This window comes from Balearica regulorum, chromosome 2, assembly GCF_011004875.1.
Source record: "Balearica regulorum gibbericeps isolate bBalReg1 chromosome 2, bBalReg1.pri, whole genome shotgun sequence".
NCBI classification, from domain to species: Eukaryota; Metazoa; Chordata; class Aves; order Gruiformes; family Gruidae; genus Balearica; species Balearica regulorum.
The window spans coordinates 119,386,862-119,412,527 of NC_046185.1; the positions used below are offsets into that span (position 1 = coordinate 119,386,862).

The 25,666-nt window shown below is 36.7% G+C and overlaps 2 protein-coding genes across 4 annotated transcripts in view; one reads left to right on the plus strand and one right to left on the minus strand.

Annotated features, from left to right (window-relative positions):
* Nucleotides 1-25,666, minus strand: part of TRAK1 (trafficking kinesin protein 1) — a 440,848-nt gene that overhangs the window by 334,394 nt on the left and 80,788 nt on the right. The gene's annotated exons all lie outside the window — the stretch shown is intronic.
* The window catches only part of ULK4 (unc-51 like kinase 4), a 257,733-nt gene that overhangs the window by 188,885 nt on the left and 43,182 nt on the right, over nucleotides 1-25,666 (plus strand). For all 3 annotated transcript variants that reach the window (XM_075745569.1, XM_075745571.1, XM_075745570.1), the window contains 3 exons: nucleotides 468-634; nucleotides 4,186-4,284; nucleotides 12,439-12,624. In XM_075745569.1, coding sequence (XP_075601684.1) covers nucleotides 468-634; nucleotides 4,186-4,284; nucleotides 12,439-12,624 — 452 coding nt within the window. The remainder of the gene's footprint in view (nucleotides 1-467; nucleotides 635-4,185; nucleotides 4,285-12,438; nucleotides 12,625-25,666) is intronic.

Sequence of the window (25,666 nt, forward strand, 5' to 3'; positions counted from 1 at the left end):
TATATTTTATGTTAAGCATAACACTGTTCAATTCTACAATTAAAGTATATGGGGCAGATTGTAATTGGCAGACCAGTTAAGAAAGAAAACATTAGACTCTGACCTTGATGTGTTTGTAACAGCCTGGAGAAATTGCTTAATTCTTGTGACCAGGAGTGTTGTGAATGAGATTTGTGTACCAGCACACTACAGAAAAGTTTAAGATTCAAAATATGTCTTTAATGAACGTTACATAATTTTCCATGCAGTTAGCAAATTTGATTGTATCAGTTTAGCTCTCTTTATGAGCTGCTCCAAACAGAAGAGAAGGTGATTATGTTAATGAAGAAAAGAGGAAATTTAATAAATAATCATAATGATGTGAAATTTGTTTTTATGCTAATCTATTATTTTTAACTGGGCTACCTTCCACATTGTTCTTTTCCTGATAGTCTATTTCTTTTTTTTTTTCTTCACTTTCTATCTAGGACTGGCTCATCACATCTGTAATCTCCTAATAGAAACTGTGGCTCTGTACTTAGAGGCAGATGATAAAAGCAGCACGAAGACAGCAAATGCACTGCTTCTGTCCTTGCTTGACATTTTGCACTGTATGCTGATGTATACAGCAAACATTGTGCGCCAGGCTTTACAGGTACGAAATTTATTTCCTGAGGTCATCGCCATCTTAAACAATTTTTTAAATAACTTCCTGTTATCCTAATAATGAATTCCCACTCTTCTGATTTTATTGAATTTTTAGTTTGGTGGAAAGAGAAGAGCATGTGTATTCAACTGCATATCACTGTTTCATGTAGTTACTTGGCTAGACTATCCATACTAGCCTCGCTATATGCTAGAAACACAGATCCTAGCTGACTCTTTTGTTTCTGTACTCCATAAATAGCGTAATTTAATATTTTCCTAGTGATAGTTCAAAGCATTTTTCTTCCGTTCTTTTTAAAATAAAAAGATTATGCCATAAAAAACAGTATATTTTTTATTATAAATCACACGTGATTGAAAAATATATATAACCTCTGCATGTGCACTGACAAAAGTATTTCCTCTCTTACACTGATCAATTTGTCTTCCAAGTTTCTGTCTGAACGACTGCAAATGATGGCACTGGTAGGACTTCCTCTTCCAGTGAAGACTTCCTTCTCAAAAATGGAGCACAAAAAAGATGCTATGCAAAGAAATTGCACATAACGCTGTTAAATGCTTTTTCTTGTTTTGTTTTTGTCTTTTTTTGGACATGACGTTAAGCTCAATATTTGCTTTGTTTTTAACTGATCTGCCAAATTTCTAAGTTAGTCATCTGGAAGTAACTTCTGTTTAGGCTGCAAACAACACCACTTACTCTTTATGTTAGGTTTTTGATGTTCTTGGGATTATCCACTGGAAAACAGAGGAGCCTATTAGATCCAATATATCTGGAAGACAGAGATTCAAAAGATTGCAGTGAGGTTGTATTGAATTTTGGGACATGGCTTCTTTATTCTGAAAAGGTCCTCCTCTTTTGGGTTTTTTGTTTGTTTTGTTTTTGTTTAAGAAGGTTTAATGTATGAAGTGGGTGTTGAAAATTGAGCTTTTTGTATTTTCTTTTTTCTGCACAGATTTACATAATCAGTTGTGTTATCAACCAGATATTTCACTGAGAGGTGTTGGGTTTTTGTTTTGGTTTGGGGTTTGTTGGGTTTTTTTCAGTTTTTGGAAAAACTTAATTTAGAACTGATGGTACAATACCTTGTCTTTTTCGAGTCTTCTAATAGCAGGTTCTGTAATGCATTTCAAATTTTGTAGGCTAGTTGCTCATTGTCATATTGTTGGCAGCACTCCATGTAATGACAGAGAGCTAAATTCTGTACTTATGCTCCATGCAGCAGTGGTGAGGCCAATTATACTGGAGGACACATAAAGAGAGAGAATCTTGCACATGGATTGGTAATATTAGTGAAACTGATGATTTTTATTTAGATCCAAAATTAAATCTATACATTCAAAGCCAAATTCTATTCTGGCTCTACATGAATACTTTAGCTGATCAATGCACTAAAACTCCAGCTCCAGTTTTGTCCATCTCTAGTCAAAGTAATCTACTTTGCTCTGGAAGGCCAATGGGTAAAAAGAGGCAGCTGGAAACCTGAGTTTTGAAGCATAGCTCTGCCCTATACCCCTATAAAACTAATTTTACAGTGGTGTTACTTGCCTTGGCATACTTGTCTTGACAATATTCATCACAAGGCCCATGGGGGTTCTACAGCTACCTCAGTAGACATGCCCTATTGAATGATGGCCATAAGATGGTGACTGCTATTTGCCATGCATCTACATAGTATTCCACTGTCCACGTGTCACTAAATGCATCACTGCAGTGATAACAAATATTCTTGGACTGTTTTTATAGGGAACTTCTGGATAAGATACCTTCTAAAATAACTTGAAATAGAGAATCAAATTTTCTCATATTGTCCATTTTTGAGGCTTAAGTTGACTTTTATAGATGGTACTACTTCCATTTGAATCCTTTACGTAAGTTTTTTATATGTGAAGTGATAACCTTATCCAGCTGCATAGGCAAAACATGACACCACTTTTCCTTTGCATTCCAGTACTTTATGCTGAATGTGCTGATAACTGTATCCAGCTTCATTCAAGACTTTGCTCTCTATGGTCCAAGTACTTGTGTTTTGGTACAAATGTTCAGATTAATTTGCATATCTGTTTTGGAGCAGTTTCATCATCTCATGTTCCAGAGGTGATCCACAGTAGCTGAAAGTAATTTGCAATTTTGATTTGAGAAGTGGATGCGATTTAGTGACTTAATGTAGATTTAAGCATGGTGTAGTGTGTATCCTTCATATACATATGTAAAGTATGATTCCTTTAGTGGTGTTGTTCATTCTCTTTCTAAAGACACTGAAGGTATACGTTAAAGAAAGTAGTCAAACATCACTGATGGAGGATGTCTGTCTTCTCATCCAAGTACTAACCAGAAAAAAATGTTGTAAATTTTGCTGAAGTGAAGGTGGCTTACTTCCCTTTCTTGATTAATATAAACACTCCATTATTTCTTTTTGTCTTCTCTGCACTGTGTCTTTTTGCCCTTCTTGGACCTCAGCATTCCAGGTCATTGTGGCGAGTCTCAGTGAGGGACATACCAATGTGTCTTACTACCTGGAGAAGCAGTTCTTCAGATATCTTATTCCAAAATTCTTTCCAGAAGAAAGGCATTATCAAACTCATCAATATCAACAGCGGAGTTTCAGCAGTAGTGTCTCTTGACTCAGGGGATGTGCTCCTGTGTTCACTTAACCAAACGAAAATCCTCAAGTATTACACTGGGATGATGGTTTTAGGATTGAGTTTTCAATGAAACACAATACAAAAAGGTTTTTAAATGTGTTCTTTAGACAAAATGTTTACATTTTGCTGCTTTCCTCTAGCAGCTAGACTGTATAGGGTCATGGTCTAAAGCTGCTGCAAGGTAATGAAGTTAAATGAAAAATCTTGCAAGTAGACATTTCTGGTATCCTGGGGCAGGGATGGGTCATAAATAGCTTTGCCTGGGATGGCAGTGTGTTTTGATGAGGGGGAATGACTATGGTCAGAATTACAAGTAGTAACAGATCATATCACAGACTTTGGCCCATTAAGGATTTTATTATTCCTATTTTTAAAATAAATTATTATAATATATTCTGACTATTTCAGGATACAAAGTGAGTCACAAGGGCAAAATTTGACATTATTGCTGAGAATCTTAACTTTTCAGTCACTTTGATTATTTGGTTTTGAGTTGCACTTAGAAGTGTTCCTGATAAAGAAAAAGAAATAGTTGAAATATTAAAATAGGCACGTCATGTTGAAAGAGAATACAAATACATAAAACATTTATGGCTGTAGAGATATCTTTTGCGTATACAGTTTATAACATTTTGCTGAAGAAATGTCATGTAGGTCAGTATTTTCAGCCCGTGCAGAATGGGCATAGCAGCATGAGTCCCTTTTGCTTTGTGCTTATTGTTACAGACACAGGGAGCGTAACTGCTCGTTGGGAGCCCAGGAATACTTAACTAGGAAAGAGTGCACAAGTCTCCTTCAAACTTCCATTCAAACTTTGACCACCTAATGGACCTAATTTGTTTCTCATAACAGAACAGTCACCAAAGCTGCTTTTTATTTTTTTCTCATCTTATTAAGGCACAGAAATCTGGCACAGGAGGGGACACGCAGGCTGCTGAAGACCTTCTGCTTATCAATAAACCCCTGACGGACCTAATTAGCCTGCTTATTCAACTGGTGAGAAATTGCTTGTTTGTAAGCCTTTTGGAATGTTGCTGAAATTGGAATTATTCAACTGAATTCAGCATCTTAGAGCTCTGTTTTCTAGTTTGTCATTGTTTATAAGCTTCCACCTAGTACGAAGGAAGGACTCTAAAGATTTTTAAGAAATTATAAGTCACAATGACATGCAGGTTACCGGTGATGTCAAAGTAAGTCTGTCCTAAGCATCAGTTTGGATACCTATGTATAGCCAAATTTTAGCCCTTTAGAATGGACTAGTGATCACTGCATAGGGAAAGGATGGTATTCAAAATTTGAAACAACAAGTACTGCTACCGTTAGAAAAAAAGTCAGTAAACTTAAAATTAGTTTGCAGTGAGTGATGCCTTTTAATATTATTTTCTTGGGTTTTGAGCCTTCTGAGTTTTTCAAGGGTTTAGTTTTATTTTAAGATGATCCTGAGGGATTATGAGTGGGAATGGTCCCTGGTGATCTGTAAACATCTTTGAAGTCTGTCTGTTTCAAGTCAGTCTTTTCCAGGGTTTACTAGATGTCACAGCGCTGCATTGAAATCTCCGCAGAGTGCTGTATTGTGGCCCTGATGCATCCCATCAGCTCAACGCCTGTCGTACTGTGCCAGAGATTTGTAATGGCTCTGTGTGCAATAGCTTGTAGTAGAGGAACGCTTCTTGAGCAGGACAGGGTGTTTAGAGGCTGCCTCAGCCTTTTATTCAACATAAAGCCATTAAAATGGTATGTGAGAATTTCCCTGTGGCGTATTGCACTACCCTTTCCAGGTTATTTCACTTAGAGGCATTTCAGATTCACTGTGTTCTCTTCCAGACCCAATTTTTTTGTTTGTTTTTCATTTAAATATAGGTTTTCAGATGTATCGTGATATGAATACCTGTGGCCCTTTTACTATCTTTAGCACTGTCTGTCATCTTCTATTTTGGGGGAGAGTGTGATTCCTTTTTTATTAATTTTTTGGCCTTATACTTGTTGCTAGGTCCTCCTTTGATGGGTTTATTTTAACCAGCTGTTGACAAAGGCTTTTTAGAAATGTTCACTCAATGACCTAAAACAAAGTGACTGAATTTCAACTACATAATATTTCACCTTTATCAATTCATTTAATTTATTTTCTATTAACTTTTTCAATCACTATATATGATAAATAGTAAGACATGAAGAGATGCAAATGTTCCTTTAAAGTGAAACTAGTCATAAATTTAAATTCCATTAACTCTCTAAAGAACAGAAAATTAGAGGCCGAGCTTTACTCAGCCTATACCACCTGGAAGTCTTTTATAAGTTTTTAATTAAAGGAAAGGATTATTGTGTAGTTAGCATGTACTGATTAGATTCTGACTTGCCCTTGTATTTCAGAAGCATGGCTGCAAATTACCACTAGGTTTTGCTTTGTTCTGTGTTTCTACAGATTCTGCTGTGTTTAAAATGCTTATTTAAAATCTGCTAATTTTAACATATAGGCAAAGAGTAAAGACCATTGGTGCTGCTGCTTTTTTTTGTGCATGTTTTTGGTTTTGAACTTTGTTAAAGATTTTGTAAAAGTGAAGGCTTTTTTTCTTGTAATGCGTATGTGTTGTTCTTTGCATACGTGTGCTTGATTGGACATATGAAAGTTAGTTCAGCTAGGCTTGTTAAATTTTATATCCTTTACCCATTGCTGTATTCAACATTTCGTGTTAAGGTTGGAAGAGTTTGAACAACAGAATAATAATTCTAACATTTAGTATCCACTTATTTAAAATGTTTTATGCTCTAAACTCTTTAAATGGGACTGGATTCTTTGTGAAGTCTAGTGGGTGTCTCAAGATGTATATGCTCCCTACCCCTCAAAAAGACTCAGGCCTACCTAAGCTTAAGTTCTGTGGAACTGCCAACAGTGGTTCTCTGTATTCATTGAGCTGTGTGGCTACATAACCCTTTATTACTGTTTCAAGGCATTCAGTTCTTTGTGAACTTTATTTTCCGTAGACAACAGAGGTCTTAAATTCTGAACTAACCATCACTTTAAGATACTGAGTTAAAATTATTTTCTCTGGTTTGCTATTGCTACCTATCTTACCATATTTATAGTTTGTTATGTAACTTTGAATAATTGCTTTCCTCATTGATATGTATATCCCTCAAGTAGATGATTGTTCCATGCCTCATTGACTTGTCTATTTATTTTCCTCAAGTTGTACATGTTTATCTTTCTTAATAATTCCTCAAAAATCAATGTGAGTTAAACTTGAAAATGTAAAAGACTTAGAATCATTTTTTTCCCTTCTGTAATTGTGACTCAGTCTATTACTTAGGGCATAGCAAAGCAAGTGTATGAAACCTAGATTGCATGTAAATGAAACTTCAGAGTTTTTAAGAACACGAAAGAAGAAATAATTACAAATTCTGTCATGCAGAAAACACTGCAAATATGGAGAATTCAATATTTAATCCCATGATCAGTCTGCCCTTAATTGATCAACAAGAGGAAGATAAATTGAGCATTTAGTCTTCTGCTCGACAGCTTTGTGTTTAAAAGTTAATTACACTTAGATTTTTTTGTGTAATATTTCTCCAGTTGAACATAAATGTAATTTGATTATTACACTGAAACTTGCAGCAATTACAGAAGATATAAAATACCTTCTACTTTTTGATGTACATTCTACTGAACAAAAAAAAAAAAGAATGTTGACTTACTTTTGAAATCACTTCAGTGTGGATTTTCAGAAACTTTCAGAAATCTTGCCAGTACCTATAAAAAGGAATTTCATTTCTCTGTAGATCCTAGATTTAAGCCCTAGGTGTAGATCCTCCAGTCTTTTCTGCAGCCTACCAGACTGCTGGGAGAGAACTTTTCTTGTCTTTTGGTGCTAGGCTTCTTCTTTATAATGTTACTGGTAAAATCTGTAATTGGTTACTGTGCTCTGTATATTATTGTTGAAAGACCAGTTAATCGTGTGCAAACATGAAGATGACAAATACGAAGCCTCAGGGCACATAGATGAATGAGATGATCTGCTCTAGGTCCTTTCTGTCTCTACGTTGCACTGGCTCTAAGGCTGTGCCCTGACTTCAGGTTCAGAGCACGTGAAGGTATTTGCCAATGAATAATGAAAATGACTGCAGAAGAATGATAACCCTGTAGACTGTAGAATTTTATTTCACACTTCTTAGGAATACAGACAGTTCTGCAGTCTGAGTGGCAAGACATACGTTTATTTCCTGTATTGTATAATGTATTGTTGTTATTGTACTTGAAATGTTATCTGCAAATTATATTTGAAGAATTCTCTTCTACAGCTGCCCTAAAAACCCCAAAAAAACTCAACCAAACAAAAAACAAACCACAAAAAAACCCCAAACAAAAACACATCAGAGGAAGTAAGAATATATTGTCACAAGCACAGAATTTCAGAATAGGGATTTAGTTTCTCAGCAATTAGGCTAGCTTAAAATGAAAATATATTGGTTTTTAAAATATTTTCGCTTAGGTAGGAGGACGACAATTTTGCTCTAAGTGAAAATATAATATTTTAATTTTTCATTTAAAACTGTGCCTATTTACTAATGAGAATAGCATAGTAAAGTTAGCAGATTTAATAATGATGTTTTGCTTTTACATTTTGTTTAATGTTTGCGAAATCATCTTCCGTATTGTTCCCAATGGTGCTTCCTTTACAGCCCGTTCTGTAATCACATTACTGATCTAATGAACATCTATCTCTTATTGTAATAAACTCTCTTTGTGTATAACCTCATTAATGCACTGAAATAGTGTCCCCTCCGGGTAATCCAGACAGTTTCATTGTAGCTCTAAAATTAGATGCTGTAACAACTCCAACAGTGTGAAAACTGCCACTTCAGCTCAAGTGATCACACGTTTCTTGCAATGGTTGCAATTCATGAACACACTGCAACTTGGTTCAAAATGAAGGCATTTTTTGACAACAGACTGCAGAAATATAGATGTGTAGTAACAAGAAACTTTCTGCTCTTCCCCACGTTAACCTTAAAATACACAGAGCAGGTTCCATCTAGAAAGGAAGAGAAGTAGAATTTTGTTATAAGCCTGTTTACAGGAGGTTATAACATGGCCATAAAAATTAAGTAAAAAGTAATACACAATCTTCATTGCACAAAAGTCTGGTTATGGGGCATTATTTTAAAATTTTGAAGTGAAAAATAAATCTACAATTCTGAGTTAGAGAATGGCAAAACTTACGACTTTAGCTCTTCAGTAATTTATTTTAAGGTGCTGGATTTTCTTCAAGCTATACACTAGCCCAGAATATTAACAGCTGCAAGGACGAGTACTAATGTTTCTACCTTGCTGAAGGCCTGAATCCATAATCTTCTCTCAGACTGATAAAGCCAAAAAAAAAAAAAAAAAAAAAAGGAAAGGCCACTAGAGTTTTTTATGTAATTATGAAATATTAAGGGACAGATATTTTCTTAGAGTTAGAAGTCTAGTTTTTTCATGGCTTTCTCCTCCTCTGAAAGAAGAAAAACTTAAGTAGCTGCTGTCATGAAAAACTATAAATGCATTTCAAAGACTTGAAACACACTTCTTCATATCAAATGGAATTGTTATGATTAGAAAAATAATCAGAACACAGTTCCAGCTGATTAAGAGATGAACCGTCCATCTATATTCATTGTCTAGCAACATGATTCTAGCTTTGCTGTTCTCATTAGACATGAGATACCATTTACTTGAAAGCTGAATTTTCATTCTTTGGTTTTCTACATTTACAGATATTTATTATATTTTCAGTCATTGCTTTTGTTCATACCAATAATTTTCTTCAGATCCTCCACTCTTTATAACTGTTAATGAAAGTACTAACACTGACTGACAGCCATTGTTAAATTTCAGATTACTAACTTACGATTTTTGACATTTAAATCATTTCCTGTCAGTAGTGAAGCAGCAAAACAGTGAGAGTTATAGAGAAAAATGCTGATGCGGGTATACTTAAATAGGGACATTGCTGACAGTTCCTCTTCCACCTTAATTATTGATGGGTTAGACTGTAGGCCAACGATTCTCATCCCCTCCAGAGTAAAGACGGTCTTTCCTATTTCCCGTTTGTTTTCCTGTTCATCCAAGACCTATGCTGTTGCTGTTTTACCCTGCATTTTTCCAGCATGACAGCGACTTGCTCCCCAAACTCTAGATAGCACTGGAGCTCAAATAGGCTCTGGTGAAGCAGAGGAGCAGAAGAGCCTGAAGACAACAGGCAGTGAAGGTATTCATGATTGAATAGGATGATGTCATGGCTGGCAAGTACTGTGAACCCTGGAGTGATATTGGTGGCTGGGTTTGGAGGATGGTCACCAACAGCTTGATATCCTGTGAAGAGCAAGCCTATCTGATGCCAAGACATATTGGATGGAGAGATTCAGGGTCTTCCTTTCTTTTGCTGAGGGACAAAGAACAGTGGCAGCGAAGGTTGAGTGTGCCAGGAGAAGATAAGCAAACCCATTGGCCCAAGCCCAGCTTCTCCTTACCTAGGGCAAAATGTTGCACTGTCTCACTAACTGGGGACTCCTGCTGAAGACAGCCTTCCTTGGGAATAATGCTAACAGGCTGGACTTGCTCATTTGCTTCCTTGAAAGTCACGTACCTCCTTGCGTGAGGAAGAACTGTAAAGGATGGGGTGCTTTATGTATTTCTTCACGCCAGGTTGTTGTAGGGGCAGTCCTCTGCAGAGACCGACACCTTTCCACTCCTCTGATATTTAGTGAATATCTCAGAAAATGACCTTGGGAACACTCTTACTTCCAAGTATGGCTGTTGTGATTACTGATTACACATGGGATTTTGTGCTTGTGGAGCTCAGGAAACTGGCCTCTGCTGCAATCCCAGGGCAAGGCCGTATCTGTCCAAACATTCACTGATTTTTTTTATTTTGGTTAGCCCACAAACAACATTTGAAAATTGAATACAGTTCTTCTGCTCTGATTTTCTTCAGGGAGTGGTTGATATACCTTGTCTACACTGATCTAGTAACAAACTGTAAGTTGAGTGCTGCTTTTAAAAGGGATAAGAGAGATACGTTAAAGTAGTAATTTTTCTTTCCTTTATCTAATAGCATTTTTTTTTTCAGTGAGGGAAATACAAGTTGGCTCAAAGCCTCCAGTGAGATCAGTGGAATTTTTTTTGACTTGATAAGACATAAATGGAGCTGTAAAGCTGTTACTATTTGTAGCTTTTCCTCCTTTTTAGCCTTGCTATTTATGTTGATGATGTTATTAGATAATTCTGGATGTTGGAAAGGAAACAATCAAATAGGTGGCATTTAGATTGGAATGAAGAAAAACCATACAGCAAAACTGTGGAAGAAATAGCTGCTGTGGTCTTGTCACTTGCATGGCATTAGGTCAAATAGAATGTGATATGTCTTGGGGCTATGTATTCAGAGCTTACATCTCAGTTCAGTCTGTTTTAAACAGCCAGCTCTATGAAGCTAATGGAAAACAGGATTGTATTTGCATGCAGATCCCTGGGGAATTGCTTCTTGAATATTTAAGGAGTGTATGTCTGATGATATGTTCCCAGATTGCTTGAAAGTAACTGTATGGGTTTTCCTTAAAATGAAAAAACTTGGGAAGTTCATACTGCAGATTAAATAAGTAATCATGATTGAAATGGTTGGGCATATTATATAAGTAGTTGGACAGATTATATAAATTATTTCCTTTCTATTGTCAGTGAGGATAGTCTGTTAACTGTACTTTAATCTAGATTCTTTGTATTTAAAAAGAATTTTGGAATTAAAAAACTGAGTAGGAGTGAAGAGGTGTTTTTACAGTTCTATACCTTCTTGGTTAAGACCACTACTGGTATATTTTGTTTAGTTCATAGATTGTAAGGCCAGGAAAGGCTATTGTAATCGTTTAGTCTAGGATCTTATATAACACCAGTCATAGGATTTTCCTAAATTAATTCCTCATTATAGTAAAGGGTTTTCTTATTTTTTAGAAAAAAAAATTAATTTTTGTGATATATAAATTGCCTGTGATGGAGAATCTGTCTCAGTTCTAAGGAAGTTGTTTCAGCAGTTAATCTTATTAAAGAAAGAAAAAAGGAAATCAAAGTATTGTCTTTCTTCTAATCTGAACTGCTTTACCTAAAGTTTTGAGCTATCATCTATTACCAGTCCTATCCTCAGACTGCTTTTTCTCACCTGTAACCGAGAGAATATGATCAAGTGCCCTTTAACCCTTGCTTTGATAAGCTACAGACATTGAATTCCTTCAGTCCTTTGCTGTTATTTTGTCCCATCTGTCATCCTCTTGCCTGTTCCCAAGAAACCTCTACGATTTTTTTCCCACTAGCTTTCATGAACTGTCTGCACTAAAACTAGGCATTGTGTTCCCGTTGTTGTTCCAACAGTGCCAAATACAAGCATAATGTAAAATCTGTCTTCATTCTTTCCAGACTGTACTTTCAAGAAAGATATAAATTATTTTGATAGCAGTGTTACACTACCAGAAGCTCATTTGAAGATGATTATTAGCCATGCCCCCAAATTTTTTTTCCATAATTTTGCTTCCCAGGAGAGTTTTTCCATTCCATTGCTAGGGCCTGCTCCAGTGTCTGCTCTTCAAAGGAGTGCAGAAAAACTGGAATTCAGGAAAATGTTCAAAATCTGCAAAATGTACCTACTAATGTGACTACTTAAAATCCATTAAATAGCTAGATAGCCTGTACTCTACCTCAACCAGAAGCCATAGACTTGATTTAGAAATAATTAAATGGAGTTTTATGGTCTGCATTATGTAGAAGATTAGACATCATTGCTATAATGATGCTTTCTGCTATTACTACTTCTATTTAAAGCAAAATATACTGTCTGAAAATAACAGAGTTGGAGCAACATTTTCGTGCTTTTATGGACGTTGCTATGGATAGGCTATTTGATAGAACCATAGTGGAGACATTGTACTGCTGCTTAAGAACAGATATATTGTACTTATATTTTCATCATTTTATTAAGCTTAGTTTAATGGAATTTTGTGTCAATCAACTAGAAATTATTCTTTCCTGGCACAATGCAAATGTTAATACTCTTCCAAATCCCCAGTGCTATGCAGTTTTTCTGAAATTGGAATTTGATTTGTGTTTGTTCAATTTTTGTTCCTTTTTAGCTTCCCACTGAAGATACTGAAATATTTGAGAGTGCCTCACAGTGCTTATCATTGCTGGTTCAGCTGTATGGAGGGAACAGTCAGGAGAGTATGTCTCCAGAAAACATGGACAGCTTTGCTGAAGTACTGAAGTCCAAAAAAGACACACGACAACTGAAGCTTTTGTTGAGAATTATAAAGAGACTGGTGAGTCGGCTTCTAAATATTTTAAAAGTCGATATGTTTCTTTTATATCATCGGATAATTTTTTGGCTGTTTTTTTCCTCTTAAAGTAAAAAAAGTATAAAATAATTTTGAAAACAAAATATGTGAAGTTAAATTTCATGTCTTTAAATTTCAGTTAACTTCTCTGGAGAAGATAGCCTTCTACAATTAAAACTTCTTACAAAATGATTGTTGTATTTCTCCACTTTCAGTTAACTGTTCAGCTATTTAAATAACTCGTGTTATTTATATATTTGTTTAGTACTTCAGCTTTATGAAGTATAGGAACAATTTTCTGAATGCCTTCTCAAAGAACTAACCTTGTAGCATTAAATAGCTGTTCAGAAACACAGTGCTTGATTTCATGGTAAATAAAATGCCATATTGTACTTGAAATAGGTTTGTGCGTAGACTGTTGACTCCTCGTTCGCACCAAGCGATAGGGACCACTTCTGCTGTGAAGTGGTTGTGATGTAGAATGCCAATCACTGCGAATCGTGCAGGGGGCTTAGTCTGGTGATGTTACTGATGGGTAGGGGTTTCAATTCTGTCATGCTCTGACATGGTGGCATGACAGCAGTGTTGTGTCTTTCAAGTAGGTTAGGTGGAAAACCTTCTGTATCTGTAGCATTGTCTCAGATAATAGTATGTTGTTTATCTTGAAGTGTCTTGATAAGAAGCTTTGCCTGAATTGTCACCTTGCGTTGGTTGATGACTTCACTCTTTACAAGAGCAGGAGTCTACAATGAAGAGAGGGTATCTTCCCCAGTGTAAGAGAAAGACGACACTTGAATTTTGAAAGTGCTACTAGAGTAAGGCCATAATCAATGGCAGCAGGAGTCGATCTACTTAAGGAGTTAAGAGGAAGCAATCTTTTTTGCAGAGCTTTCAGAGCTGTTCCTGTCCTCTTTCTCCTGCCTGCTGTATTTACCTAACAGGAAAGTAAACACCATACCCTTCTTCCTAGTTTTCCTCATCTCTATTTCATGTCTCTGTAAAAGAAGCACGAATATATAAAATTAAAATGGAAATTGTGTTTAAAATTCATAATTTCTCTCATTCTTGACATTATCTCAGGTTTCACTCCTTTATTTTCTCAAGCTTTTCCTGAAGAGAGAATTCTAGCAAAGATTTTTTTATTTTTTAAGACACTTCCTATTGACTTTTGCTTGTACCTGTGCTTCTCTTTCTGTGTAATTGTTGTGCTGCGTAGAACTGTCCAAAAGCAATAAAAGAGGCAACAAAGTTTGAGGGAAGGAAAGAGAAATAAGGCTGTTTTATATATATATATAAAATTTGATTTTAGCATAGCTACAGACTTGTTTCCTTTCCTCTATTTTGAAGACAGTGGTTCGAAAGTTGACCTAGCGTGCAGGATATTTAACATAGAAACTTCTGTTGATTATGTTAAGAGAATAAAGCTATGCTATCACCTTTTGAATCTTGCAAGTTCCTGTACTTTTAGTTCTCTCCTTTGTATACCAGTGATACTGGTACTTGTTATTTATAATGTCAGGCATAGATTTTCTGTAATTATTATAATGAGATCATAGGATTTCTTTTGAAAGCAGGGTTCATAGATAACTTGACAGATTATTTAATAAATCTTACATTATTTCTCTAAACCTTAAAAAGTCCTGTTCAGAGGAGATGATTATCTTGTCAAAATTGTCATAATCACAAAAGACATTGAAATATAATCATATCTATTTAAGAAGTATTCAGCCCACATCAGCTGTTCACGCTGGATTTTGAAGCCTAGAGCAGTGTTGTTCTTTTTTGTTTGTTTTTTCTTTTTTCTTTTTTCTTTTTTCTTTTTTCTTTTTTCTTTTTTCTTTTTTCTTTTTTCTTTTTTCTTTTTTCTTTTTTTTTAAATTACTGAGCAATATTTTAATAGAGGGATCATTAAGTGCACCAATTTCCATTCCTGCCAATCAGTGCTTGTACAGAGCATCTTTCCAATCTGTGGTCACATTAACTTTGTTGTTACAGGCACAGGTATTATAAGACAGGAATATACAGAAAGAATTCAGTATGTTTATGCTACAGCTGCCCTTATAACATGTATTTATGGAAATAAGGAAAAGGCGTAGCAGCATGACTAGTTAATTTCTGTCCAAGTGTTTCATATGACTCCAGTGAGCTAATGGAGACAGATGTCTCTGTTTCAGTCTTCAATTTAAAGCATGTCACAGAATTTGTTAATGTGCAAGGTGAATTTACCCTGATGAAATGGAAACTTATTTCTAGTTTTGTTTTAATTTAATAGTGTTCATTAAGTTTTATCTCCAGTGGCTGGAGGGGGTTTTTTTGGACAAAGTTGGTGGTTTGTTTGAAGGGGTTTTTGGTGGGATTTTTTTTCTTTAAAGTCATTTTTCATTGTCAACTTTGACCAGCAAATTGACTGCTGGGCAATATAAACTTCTTGCAACACTTTCTTCACTGATTTTTTGTATTGCAAATACAATTTGTTGTATTCATTTATTAAACAGAAATAAAGATATAGGCCAGATTGGGGGGAAAAAAATACCTTCCTACAGACTTATTAATGGAATCGCCATGAACAGCCCTTTTAACAGGCTTTATTTTGCTGTAAAAAGAAATCATTGGGAGTGAAAACTAGAAAAAATATGCTTTGAGCTAACTTTCATAACTATGTAAGTAAGGATCATTTATAAGCTTTGAAGAAGCAGCATTGACTGTCATCTTTCTGACTTTTTTATAATCGCCTCTTAGCTTTCAAAGCTTTTGGCTCTGTCAGGCCCAGGTTAACCAGTCTTTTTCAAGAATGTTCTCTCACTAGTATTGATGTAATGGACAGAAACTGAACAAAATTTCTGAATTAAAGAAATAGAGTTTTGTGGATTTGGGTTTTTTTCTCTTCAGCCCTTTTACTTAACTTGTTCTGGTGGCTTCATCTTGGGTTAGACAATACTGCTATTCAGATGTTCTTTCACTTTTTAAGCAGCGTTTGTGTAACAGATCAGTGATGCCAGAGGAATGATCTTGTCCCATTCTTTGGTGCTGGGAGCCTCTCCTGCCACCCTTTATGGAAATCGCTATCTTGTCACTTCCTCTCTTCTGTAAATCGTAGAATCATAGAATGGTTTGGATTGGAAGCGACCTCAAAGATCATCTAGTTCCAAGTCCCCTGCCATGGGCAGGGACACCCTCCACTAGACCATGTTGCCCAAAGCCCCATCCAACCTGGCCTTGAACACTTCCAGTGACTGGGGCATCCACAACCTCTCTGGGCAACCTGTTCCACTGCCTCACCACCCTCACAGTGAAGAATTTCTTCCTAATATCTAACCTAAATCTGCCCTCCTTCAGTTTAAAGCCATTACCCATTGTCTTATCACTTGTAAACAGTCCCTCTCCAGCTTTCTTGGTAGGCACCCTTTAGGTACTGGAAAGCTGCTACAAGGTCTCCCCAGAGCCTTCTTTTCTCCAGGCTGAACAACCCCAACTCTCTCAGCCTGTCCTCATAGGAGAGGTGCTCCAGCCCTCTGATCATCTCTGTGGTCCCCCTCTGGACTCACTCCAACAGATCTATGTCTTTCTTGTACTGGGACCCCCAGGGCTGGACACAGTACTCCAGGTGGGGCCTCACGAGAGCAGAGTAGAGGGGGAGAATCCCCTCCCTCAACCTGCTGGTCACGCTTCCTTTGATGCAGCTCAGGATATAGTTGGCTTTCTGGGCTGCAAACGCACACTGCTGGCTCCTGTTGAACTTCTTGTCCACCAACACCCCCAAGTCCTTCTCCTCAGGGCTACTCTCACTGTATTCTCCGCTCAGCCTGTAGTTGTGCTTGGGATTGCGCTGACCCACATGCAGGACTTTGCACTTGGCCTTGTTGACCCTCATGCAGTTTGCAGGGGCCCACCTCTCCAGCCTGTCAAGCCTGCCCTCTGGATGGCATCCCTGCCCTCCAGTGTGTCAACTGCACCACACAGCTTGGTGTCGTTGGCAAAATTGCTGAAGGTGCACTCAATTGAAGATATACTGCATCTTATTACAGTTCAGTAAATCATCTAGATTAAAGTATTTCTTTCCAAAGTGGAAGAAATTTTCATTTGGGAACCAAATAGTTCAATTTTTGCCTGCTTTACTGAGAGGTTTTTAATTTCTTTTTTCCCCAGAGAAAAAAAAAAATCTACCTGCCATCTCAATTTACCATCTAGTATGTAATGTAAAGGCAAGTGATTATCACCAGAATTTTTATAGCACTAACCAATATCTCCACCGGACACGTAATCACTGTGGGATTACAGCTGTGTACTTTCAAACAAGAGAAGACTCATTTTATTCCATCTAGTAATAAGGAAAAATTCCTCTGAGAAAAATGAATAAGCGTCAGGCTTTAACAGGCAATTCTGCACTCACTGTGGAGAGTGAACTTTTGTTCTGTGACTTTTACGTTAAGTACTTGTCAGAAAGTACATTTGAATTCTACCTAAATCACACTTTTTCTTCTGATCATCTTTCTAGAACCTAATGTTCACTAATTTGCCTATTTTAACTGTCAAAAAGTTGTTCATCCTTTATTTGTGAGCAGCTAAGATGTTTAGGATGTCACCTGCATGTCAGATACCCTGTGGGGGTTACATGTAAGGATTTCTCAAATCGTATTAGGCTGTGTAGCAAAGATGTTAAGGCTAGCATGACAATACTTGAGCTGTTGCAAAGGTCCATAACTTTCATTAATTTCACTGTAGGATGGTTGAACACTAATTTGCTCTCCCTGCCAGTTTGGGCCACAGCTAAGGCATCACCAGGTACCTGCAGGCAGATTTATTATCCTGTTTCCAGTGAACCAAAGCCAGGGGAACCATTGGTCACTATGTCTGAAATATCATTCAAGTCATGTAGATTAGTAACCATATCATCCTGCGTTCTATACAGACATGTGCTGAGTTCACATGTTTTGAGTTGACAGCTCTGTGTTTGTATATTAAAATATCTGTATATATTTTTACTGTGGTAGTTCCCAGATTAGGTCCTCATTATATTAATCACTGATCATGCATTATGAGGAAAGACATTTAGAGCTTGAAGAGATATGCAGTCCGAGTAGCACCAATGTTTGCTTTAGGGCAGCGGTTCTGCAGTCCCTCTGTAAGTCAAGCTTCTTGCTAGAGATTTGCTCCTCAGTAGATTCCCACAAGTATGTCTACAGGGAGCTTGCCTCAAAGAAGGTGAAGCAAAATCCCAAGAGGTTTTTCAGTTAGCATCCCTTTTACAGATTCAGCGCCACAAGGAGGTGCTTGTGCGGCAATTCCCAGCGGAATCTGCTTTCCCAGCGTCTTACAGAGCTGTGGGAACCTGTTGGTGTATCTCCAGCCAAGAGAGCACAGCACTCAAATAATTTCAGTTAGCTGGAGAAAAACTTCTTATGCATCTTTCTCCTAATCGGAATCTTTTAAGTGTGCCTTTAATTAATTTCATTAATTACTAAGGTAATCCATAATATTCCATTGCCCTAAGGAATAACTTTATAGCAGAGATACTTGTTAGACTGTGAATACAGTAGTCATTTGGGGGTAGCTGGCATGTATAGTCACTATAAATGCACATGTAGTTATATATGTTTTCCTTAAATTACACATCTTTTTTAAAAATCCGTGTGACTCTTACATGACCAATTTCTATCCATTAGTATTAATCTCTTATTTTTACCAAGCCGGCATACCTTCTTTATAGACCAGCTTTAGTCTCAGTCTAATAGAACAATGTCCTTGGGCAGGACAGAGCATTTCATTAAACACAACTTAAGATCCCCCCAAGAAAAAAGAGCTAATCAGCATTAAGATTACATTATACAGACCATAAACAGGACAGGTTTCTCAAAACGCTTTGAAGCAAATACATGGGAAGGATAATGCCTCTCCACCGTTCCCGCCATGCAGGGAAGCTCCCTCTGTTTCCACACTCAAACAGGCCTTTGTTTTAGGGTTTTAATGAAATTGGAGAGAGTCCCCAGAGATGAGAGACGGGGAGGCCTCCAGCACCTGCAGTTTAAAAAAAAAAAAAAAGGTTACAATGTCCCTGATGAATATTAGCAGTCGGTAGGGATGTTTGCGAATCGGAGTCGCTGGGCCAGGCCATTCCCTTTGTTCAAGAAGCAATATATTGAGTTTACAGTGAAGAGTTAAGAAAAGCTAGTTTAAACTACTCAGAAGATGAATGCAACTAATCACAACTACTCTAATACAATTTAAGCAACAATTAAACATTGATTTAAATAGAGCTAGTATAGCTTAATTTAAAGCAATTCAGCATTTGGCAGGTGTAGTTTTCTTGTGGCACAGCCCCTTTGCTGTACTTTGTTGTTTACTGAACAGAAATTAATCAACATTGGCTCAATTCTGAGTAATTTGGAATTATTTTTTTTTTTAAAATCTCACTTAAGCTGTATTTTGAACTTTGTTTTCAGTTTGTAGCATCATATGGGCTCTACCAAATTCTCATGGAAACGAAATACTGTACTTTCATTGTTAAACCCTGCTGGAAGATTTTTTTTTTTTTTAAGCTTAGTAAAGCATTTTCAGTAGCACTAAGAAGGAAAACAGTCAATGAGAGTGTGTGATTTTTGAGTAGTCAAAACTTAATAACATCACAATTTGCTCTCAGACATTCTGTGAGCAATACCAAGTCCTAAAATATGGATTATTTCATTTATAATTACTTACTTGATATTAAGAATAACATAGCTTTTCAAAGAGCGCGCTTTTTTTACAGTATTGTATGACAATGTTATTTGTATGCCTAGTAACACTTAGGACATCCAGATCTGAGAGGGATGCTGTAGTTGATTATCATTCGAGATCCCATGGCATTCTTTATAGTACTATACATGGTTAATTTTAACTTGACTAATTACATTCTGTGTATTGAAATCCAGGACACAAATTTTCACTGTATGTGTCTGATAAGAATTTTCATTTTTCATCTGGAATAGTTAGATACTGTTTCACCTTAGAGGCATGTGCATGTTTGACCTGTGCGCCTGGTTTATGTAGCTTGTGAAGGGCTAAATTCAGGCTCATTTATACTTTGTGTAAGTCATAGAGAGTTTTCAGGATGCTGAGAAGAATTAGCACTGTCCTTGACTTTATCTTTTCTTGGCATTTGCATCCTGAGGTTTCTGCTGGAGGAGATGGAAGAATATTTTAGTATTTAGATTTACACTCTTGGTTAAGAGGCACTGAAAGAATTTTAATAGGTCTTTTCTGTTTCTTATTAGCCTTCATCTTCGTTTACCTCTTTGAATTTTACAATATCCTTCTTTCAGTTGCCAAAATTCTTAAGTGCAGCATTCTGAATTTGTATACCGATGGGTTTTTTTTCTAGTACTTATCCTTCTGTCTTATGAAATTAAACAGAACAAGTATCCATGGGTAAGTCTCAGTCACCGATGCAGTCCCTGGAATTCTTATCTTCCCCTATCTTGTCACTTTTGATCCTGTCCAGAAGTTCTGTGGCTGATACCAGATCACAGAAAACTTCGCTATTTTTTGACCAAAGGCACTAGATGGTACAGGAATGTTCTGCTTATTTCTTCTCATCGAAAAGGCAAATATTTAAAACTCGATAAGATTGTCCAGGCTTATAGGATCACTGATTTCTGGCTGCATCAGAATCCTCTTCTGCTGTGTGAATTTTGTACTTCTCTGACTATGCTTGCTCTAAATTCGCTTTGCGGTATAGTTTATATCCCTGTGTATGTGTAACCGTGAACACAATTTATTTTCTTTTTGTATGTGGCTTGAGGTATTCTTAACTCAAAGTGTCAAGAAATTCTTAATAACTGTGAGAATTAAATTTTTATTTTAGTTGGATCTAAGTAGAGATTTTTATCAGCTGATCACTGGACTCTGCAAGCCTGTTCTATTAAAAATACTAGGTTTCACATAACCTCCGGTAAAATCAGAACATTAAGTAGCGATGCGTAAAGTCATATGACAAGGAATTTTTTATGCAATTAACTTACCAATTTTGGGGATATATAGGAGTTTTTATAGCTTGGAAGCTTTTGATTAAGGAAATATTTACTGGGACTTCCAACTTTTGATGTGATTTAGTTCCCACCTTTTTGCAGCTGGTGATATGTCTGGAATATCCATGGTTATCTTAATCTAGAGGTTCTGTTTTGTTTTATGCATTTATACCTCTGCAATGACTAATTTGCTGTCCGTGTTTTTACTGTAACTGTGTAGTTCTTTCTCCATATCAAAGAGAGCACACTGTCCTTCATCTGGTATTTCCACAAGTTTACTGAGGGTGAAATAGTCCATTACATTTCAGCATGTAAATAAAATTATAACTACCATGTACCAGGAGGAAATCTAATGTAGGAGTTAGATTCCTTACTGGAAAGGAGTGGTCCTTCCTTTGACTTCTAAATCACCTCGTAGTGGACAGTCAGAGTAAAAGGTCTTGGCATATCCTCTTCATTAATCCTCAGTGCTCCCTTATTTTCCTTGCCAATGTTTCTATCTATTGATTATTTTTTTTAATATATTTCAAGTTCTGCACTTTCATATGACATCTGACAAACATTAGCTATCTTTCACTTTGTCTAGATCCTTACCCTCTTCATCTTATAAGGCTGGAGCACCACTGAGAAGCCGGTGTTTTCAAAAATCTTGCCATGAGCAAATCTGCAGGTTACACAGAGCTTGATTTAATAACCAGTGTGTGGATGCAGATGCACAGGGAATACAGATGGAGTGCTTAAAGGGGTGTATTGTAGAGGGAGACAGTCCTTGGCCATCAGGCTGTGAGGATGTGGGACTCTGAGGCACATGAATTAGGCAAAGGAGACAAATAGACTAATAGGACATTTCAGGTATGGGTTGTCTGTCAAATGGAAATGGTAGAGTAAAAATGAGACATAGATACAACAGAAGTATGCTGGTCGTGATAACGAGACCAAGCAATATGCCTATATGAAGCACAAGGAAGGCAGTGTTTAAGGAGTTAGAGATTGTTGGAAAGATCAAAGATGAAAATTATTTTATACACATCACTCAAAACATACATGCAGTGAAAGAAAACACTTTAACTTTTTTCCCTGGATATCTCATGCATCTAATGGTTGATTGACGTATTCATTAACAATAAGTGCATACTTTTAAAGTTCCCCAACAGAGGGCCCATGCTCACATACTAATCCCCAGCAATAACAACGGTATCTGGGCTTTATGAACGTGGTGCTGCACAGATGAGTCTGTGATTCATGTTAGTGTTCTGAAACAAAGTTATGTTTTAAAATAACATTTGTGTGCATTGAGGGTAGACTTTCAGTAGATTTCTCCTTTAAATGACTCCCTCCTCCCAAGTTCAAGCAGTGATTCAATCCAGCATCTTCAGCGATGAAACCTCCACATTTTAAATTATGAAGACTCTACTAGTTAAACATTTATAAAGTGCCCAGTGCTGTCACTTCTTTAAACTATTAAAATGTAATGTTTTTATATGAACATCATTATAAATTTATAACAAATGTAATTTGTGGTGATGCAGTGTTCTATGGGCTGTGAATTACTGTCCTAAATTTCACACGGCAGATGCTTTCTCTGCGATGCAATGCCTAGTTGATGAGTTCATATGATGCGGCATAAGAATATCTCATAATTTGCATACCAGCTCTACGCTGCTTATACAGCTTGCTTTTTTAGACATTTCAGGGGGCATTTTAAGAGCAATGAAGTTGACTCACAATCCTTAGTCTTGTCAAAAGCAGATGATTACCTAAATCCTTAAAAGAGTACTTCTAGAACTATGTAGTGTTCATTTAGAAGTGGATCAACAGATGCATGTAATTTTATAGTATCAAATAGCTCCAATGATTTAAAATTCGTTTTTTAAAGGGAATATGTAAAGGATTTATGCTGTAAATCCTTGGTAATTGTAATGAATAGACTTATTGCATATTAGAATTGCATCAGAAAAAGATAATTGATATCAAAACCTGCCCCTACCTGTGCTAAACAAAATGCTTGTATAAAACTCCGCTCTATATACACGATGTGAGGTATATATAAGTGATGTGAGGTTAGTATACTACACGGTGGGGTCCACCAGACTAATAATTTAAACAAATCACAATTTTTTTTGTAACTGTAATTTGCTATTGTCCCATATTTCGTCACTGAAGAAAAGAAGTAATTGAGGTAGAATACCTTGTGCTCATTCTAACTGTATGCTTCCATTGGGGCTTTTCATGCAAGAGGCCAGTGTTTCCAGGGAAGTGCTGGCGCAGGGTGCTCTACCTGTCCCCCAGGCAGAGGTTTTCCGTGTGGTGGGCTTTGGGAGAGATAAAGGCAGGATTTCCCAAGGGAGCCTGGGGCCCAGGCTCTTGAGTTCTGGAGCAGGAAAAGCTCTGCAGAGCTTACTGGTAAAGCAGTATTTAGTCAGCCCTAAAATTTTAACTAAGACCCCTCAGTGAGTAGCTGTGTGTTGCTTATTCTCATTAGAGCAAACGTCTAGACAAAGCAGATTAGAGTTAAAAAGCAAAACCAAGTTAATCTTTTACAATTGAATAATTCCCATGGAAGTGAGTATATTAACACATCCTCATACTGCTACTTTTCTTCAAAGTACTACCAGTATATAAATACTATAAAAGGTAATATTTAGCATACTTGATAAAATAATATGTTTACATAAAGCATAAAAGGAATCATTGTTTATAAAGATCAGGGCCCCCTTTTGTCTTTTTAAACCATGATTACAGTTTATATATTTGCAATATAAATGGGGGTATATTCACGTAATGGCACACAATATTTATTTTCAAAGTCTATAACTATAAGATGATTAAGAATAATTTGTGCCCCATATATCAATCAGATATGTGTGGCCCTGGCTCTGCTAATATAGCAATATTTCTTTTAGCTTGGTGAGGAAAATTCTTATTGCTGAAAAGCAAATTACAGCTGTCGTTGAAAGATTTAAATAATATGCCCTCAGGATTGCTCGAGTGGACTGTTGCTCCACTGAGGAGCTCTGATGATATCAGAGAGATGCTCATGCAATTTATTCATGTAATTGTAGTTCCAAGATGGAGTATATATTACATTTTGAAGGTGATATTATTTAATAACGAATGATTTTATAAATTCTTCTAGTCTCTGTATTGCCATTATATTTTTTAGGATCCTTTTCTCGATGTGTCTTTTTTATTCTATATTTCCACCTCTACTTATATGTTTTTGATTCTTCTCTCCTGAACCTGATGCTCCTGATTTTTCCCGAAACTTACTTTTTTTTTTTTTCTTTAAAATGCAGCTGAAAGCTTTGTGGGAATTGATGTTGAAATCTGGAGGAGCAAGAATGTTAAAATGTCTACTCTCATCTTACATTTTGACCACTGCAGGTTTCCACAAGATTCTCTTCCCCTTCTTGCAGCTTCATGCTGTAATTTTGCATAACTATTTATGATCTCAAGAGTACATAATTACATTAGCATACTGCTGTATGCTTGTGTGTGTGCACCTATTAGGCTTATATACTGTTCTGTAATCCTTTCAGATTTTCTCATTGAATTATAACTTCTCTTATTTTTTTAGTATTTCCATCTACATAATGGCTAAAAGTTTCTAAAATTACTAAGGTTTGAAATACCATAATTTTCCAAATTTAGTTGCAGAGATTCCAAAAGGTGTCTAATTTCCTGAAAGTAGTAATCACTTTCCTGAATATCAGGCCTACAAAAAGTTTCTCTGGTTTAGCATCCCAAATCATTAGGTACTTTAAGTCCTAAGAAAAAAAAAAACATACATTTCTCTTACAAAAGGATTGAAAGAAAAGACCAGAGAAGTGACTGGAGAGCAGAAATTCTATAGGATACTAAGTATTTTGGTTTAACAATTTAAATTCCATTTGAATTTAAGTTTTTTCAGTTTTATTTTTCAAGAAAATGAAATGTAGTGAAATAGGATGCTGTGATATGAGACTAAACTCTGTGGGAAACCTGACAGCCTTCCTAAAAGCAAAGCTTGCACCGGTAGGCTTTTTGTTTTCAAAGCTTGTATCTGTGTCTTTCTCCCCACTCGCCTTTTAACAAACTGTTTAAATGGGAGATGAACCTAGTAATGATGTAATCAAGCTTTTGACCCACAAAGTTCAAATAGCTTTGAAATGAGGCAAATTGAATTTGTCCAGCTCTACTTGAAAATAATAGCAGCCAAACATCAACCTGCCAAGATTGTTTTATTCAACTCTTGCCTAATACCTTGTAGAATACTTCAAGAACTTAAAAAATGATGATACCTTTAGTTGAACTTGGATGAGAAAGTAGAATGCAAATGTAATCACTCTGACAGGGATTTAATGACTCTGGGACATCTGGGAGTAAGGCAAGGTGCAGAGGACAGTGGCAGGATGCGGATTGGAATATGAAAGGAGCAGCATTGACTACTGCTGAACACCTGTGTGTGAGAGAGAAATAACAATTACAGGTGGGAAATATAAAGCAGTGGTGAACAGTATCTCGATACCATGGTAGCACTGCAGTTATGAATATGTGTAATTCCTAAATAATATGAAACGCTTTCGGTTTTGAGACTACTGAACATACTGATTCTAGTGTGATGTGAATCCTGTGCCCTTCTCTGTACAGCCCATCCCCTCCGCGCTGTTTTGATCCATCTCCCCACACAACTCACAGGGGTTCAGCTTGCATCCTCTCTGTTCCAACGGAGAGGAAGGAAAGAGATTGGAGGTGGTTGCACTCCTCATGTACCTTTCTCTTCCTCTCCCCTCTGATGGACAGGGATGCCTTTCCCACTCCTCTGCAAAGAAGCTGGATCAGAGCTGGACTTCTGTGTTATAATGTGCATCGTGGGGAATGTGCTCCGGTGAAATTGTGTGCATTCAGGAAGACTCTAGGGAGAGAGAAATAAAGCAAAAAGCCACCAAAACCACCACGTATTCTAGTGTCATAATTGGATGAAGTCTTCTAGGGATGTTTTTCTAGCCACAATCACATTATTGGTGAGAATAGAGAAGTTCTGG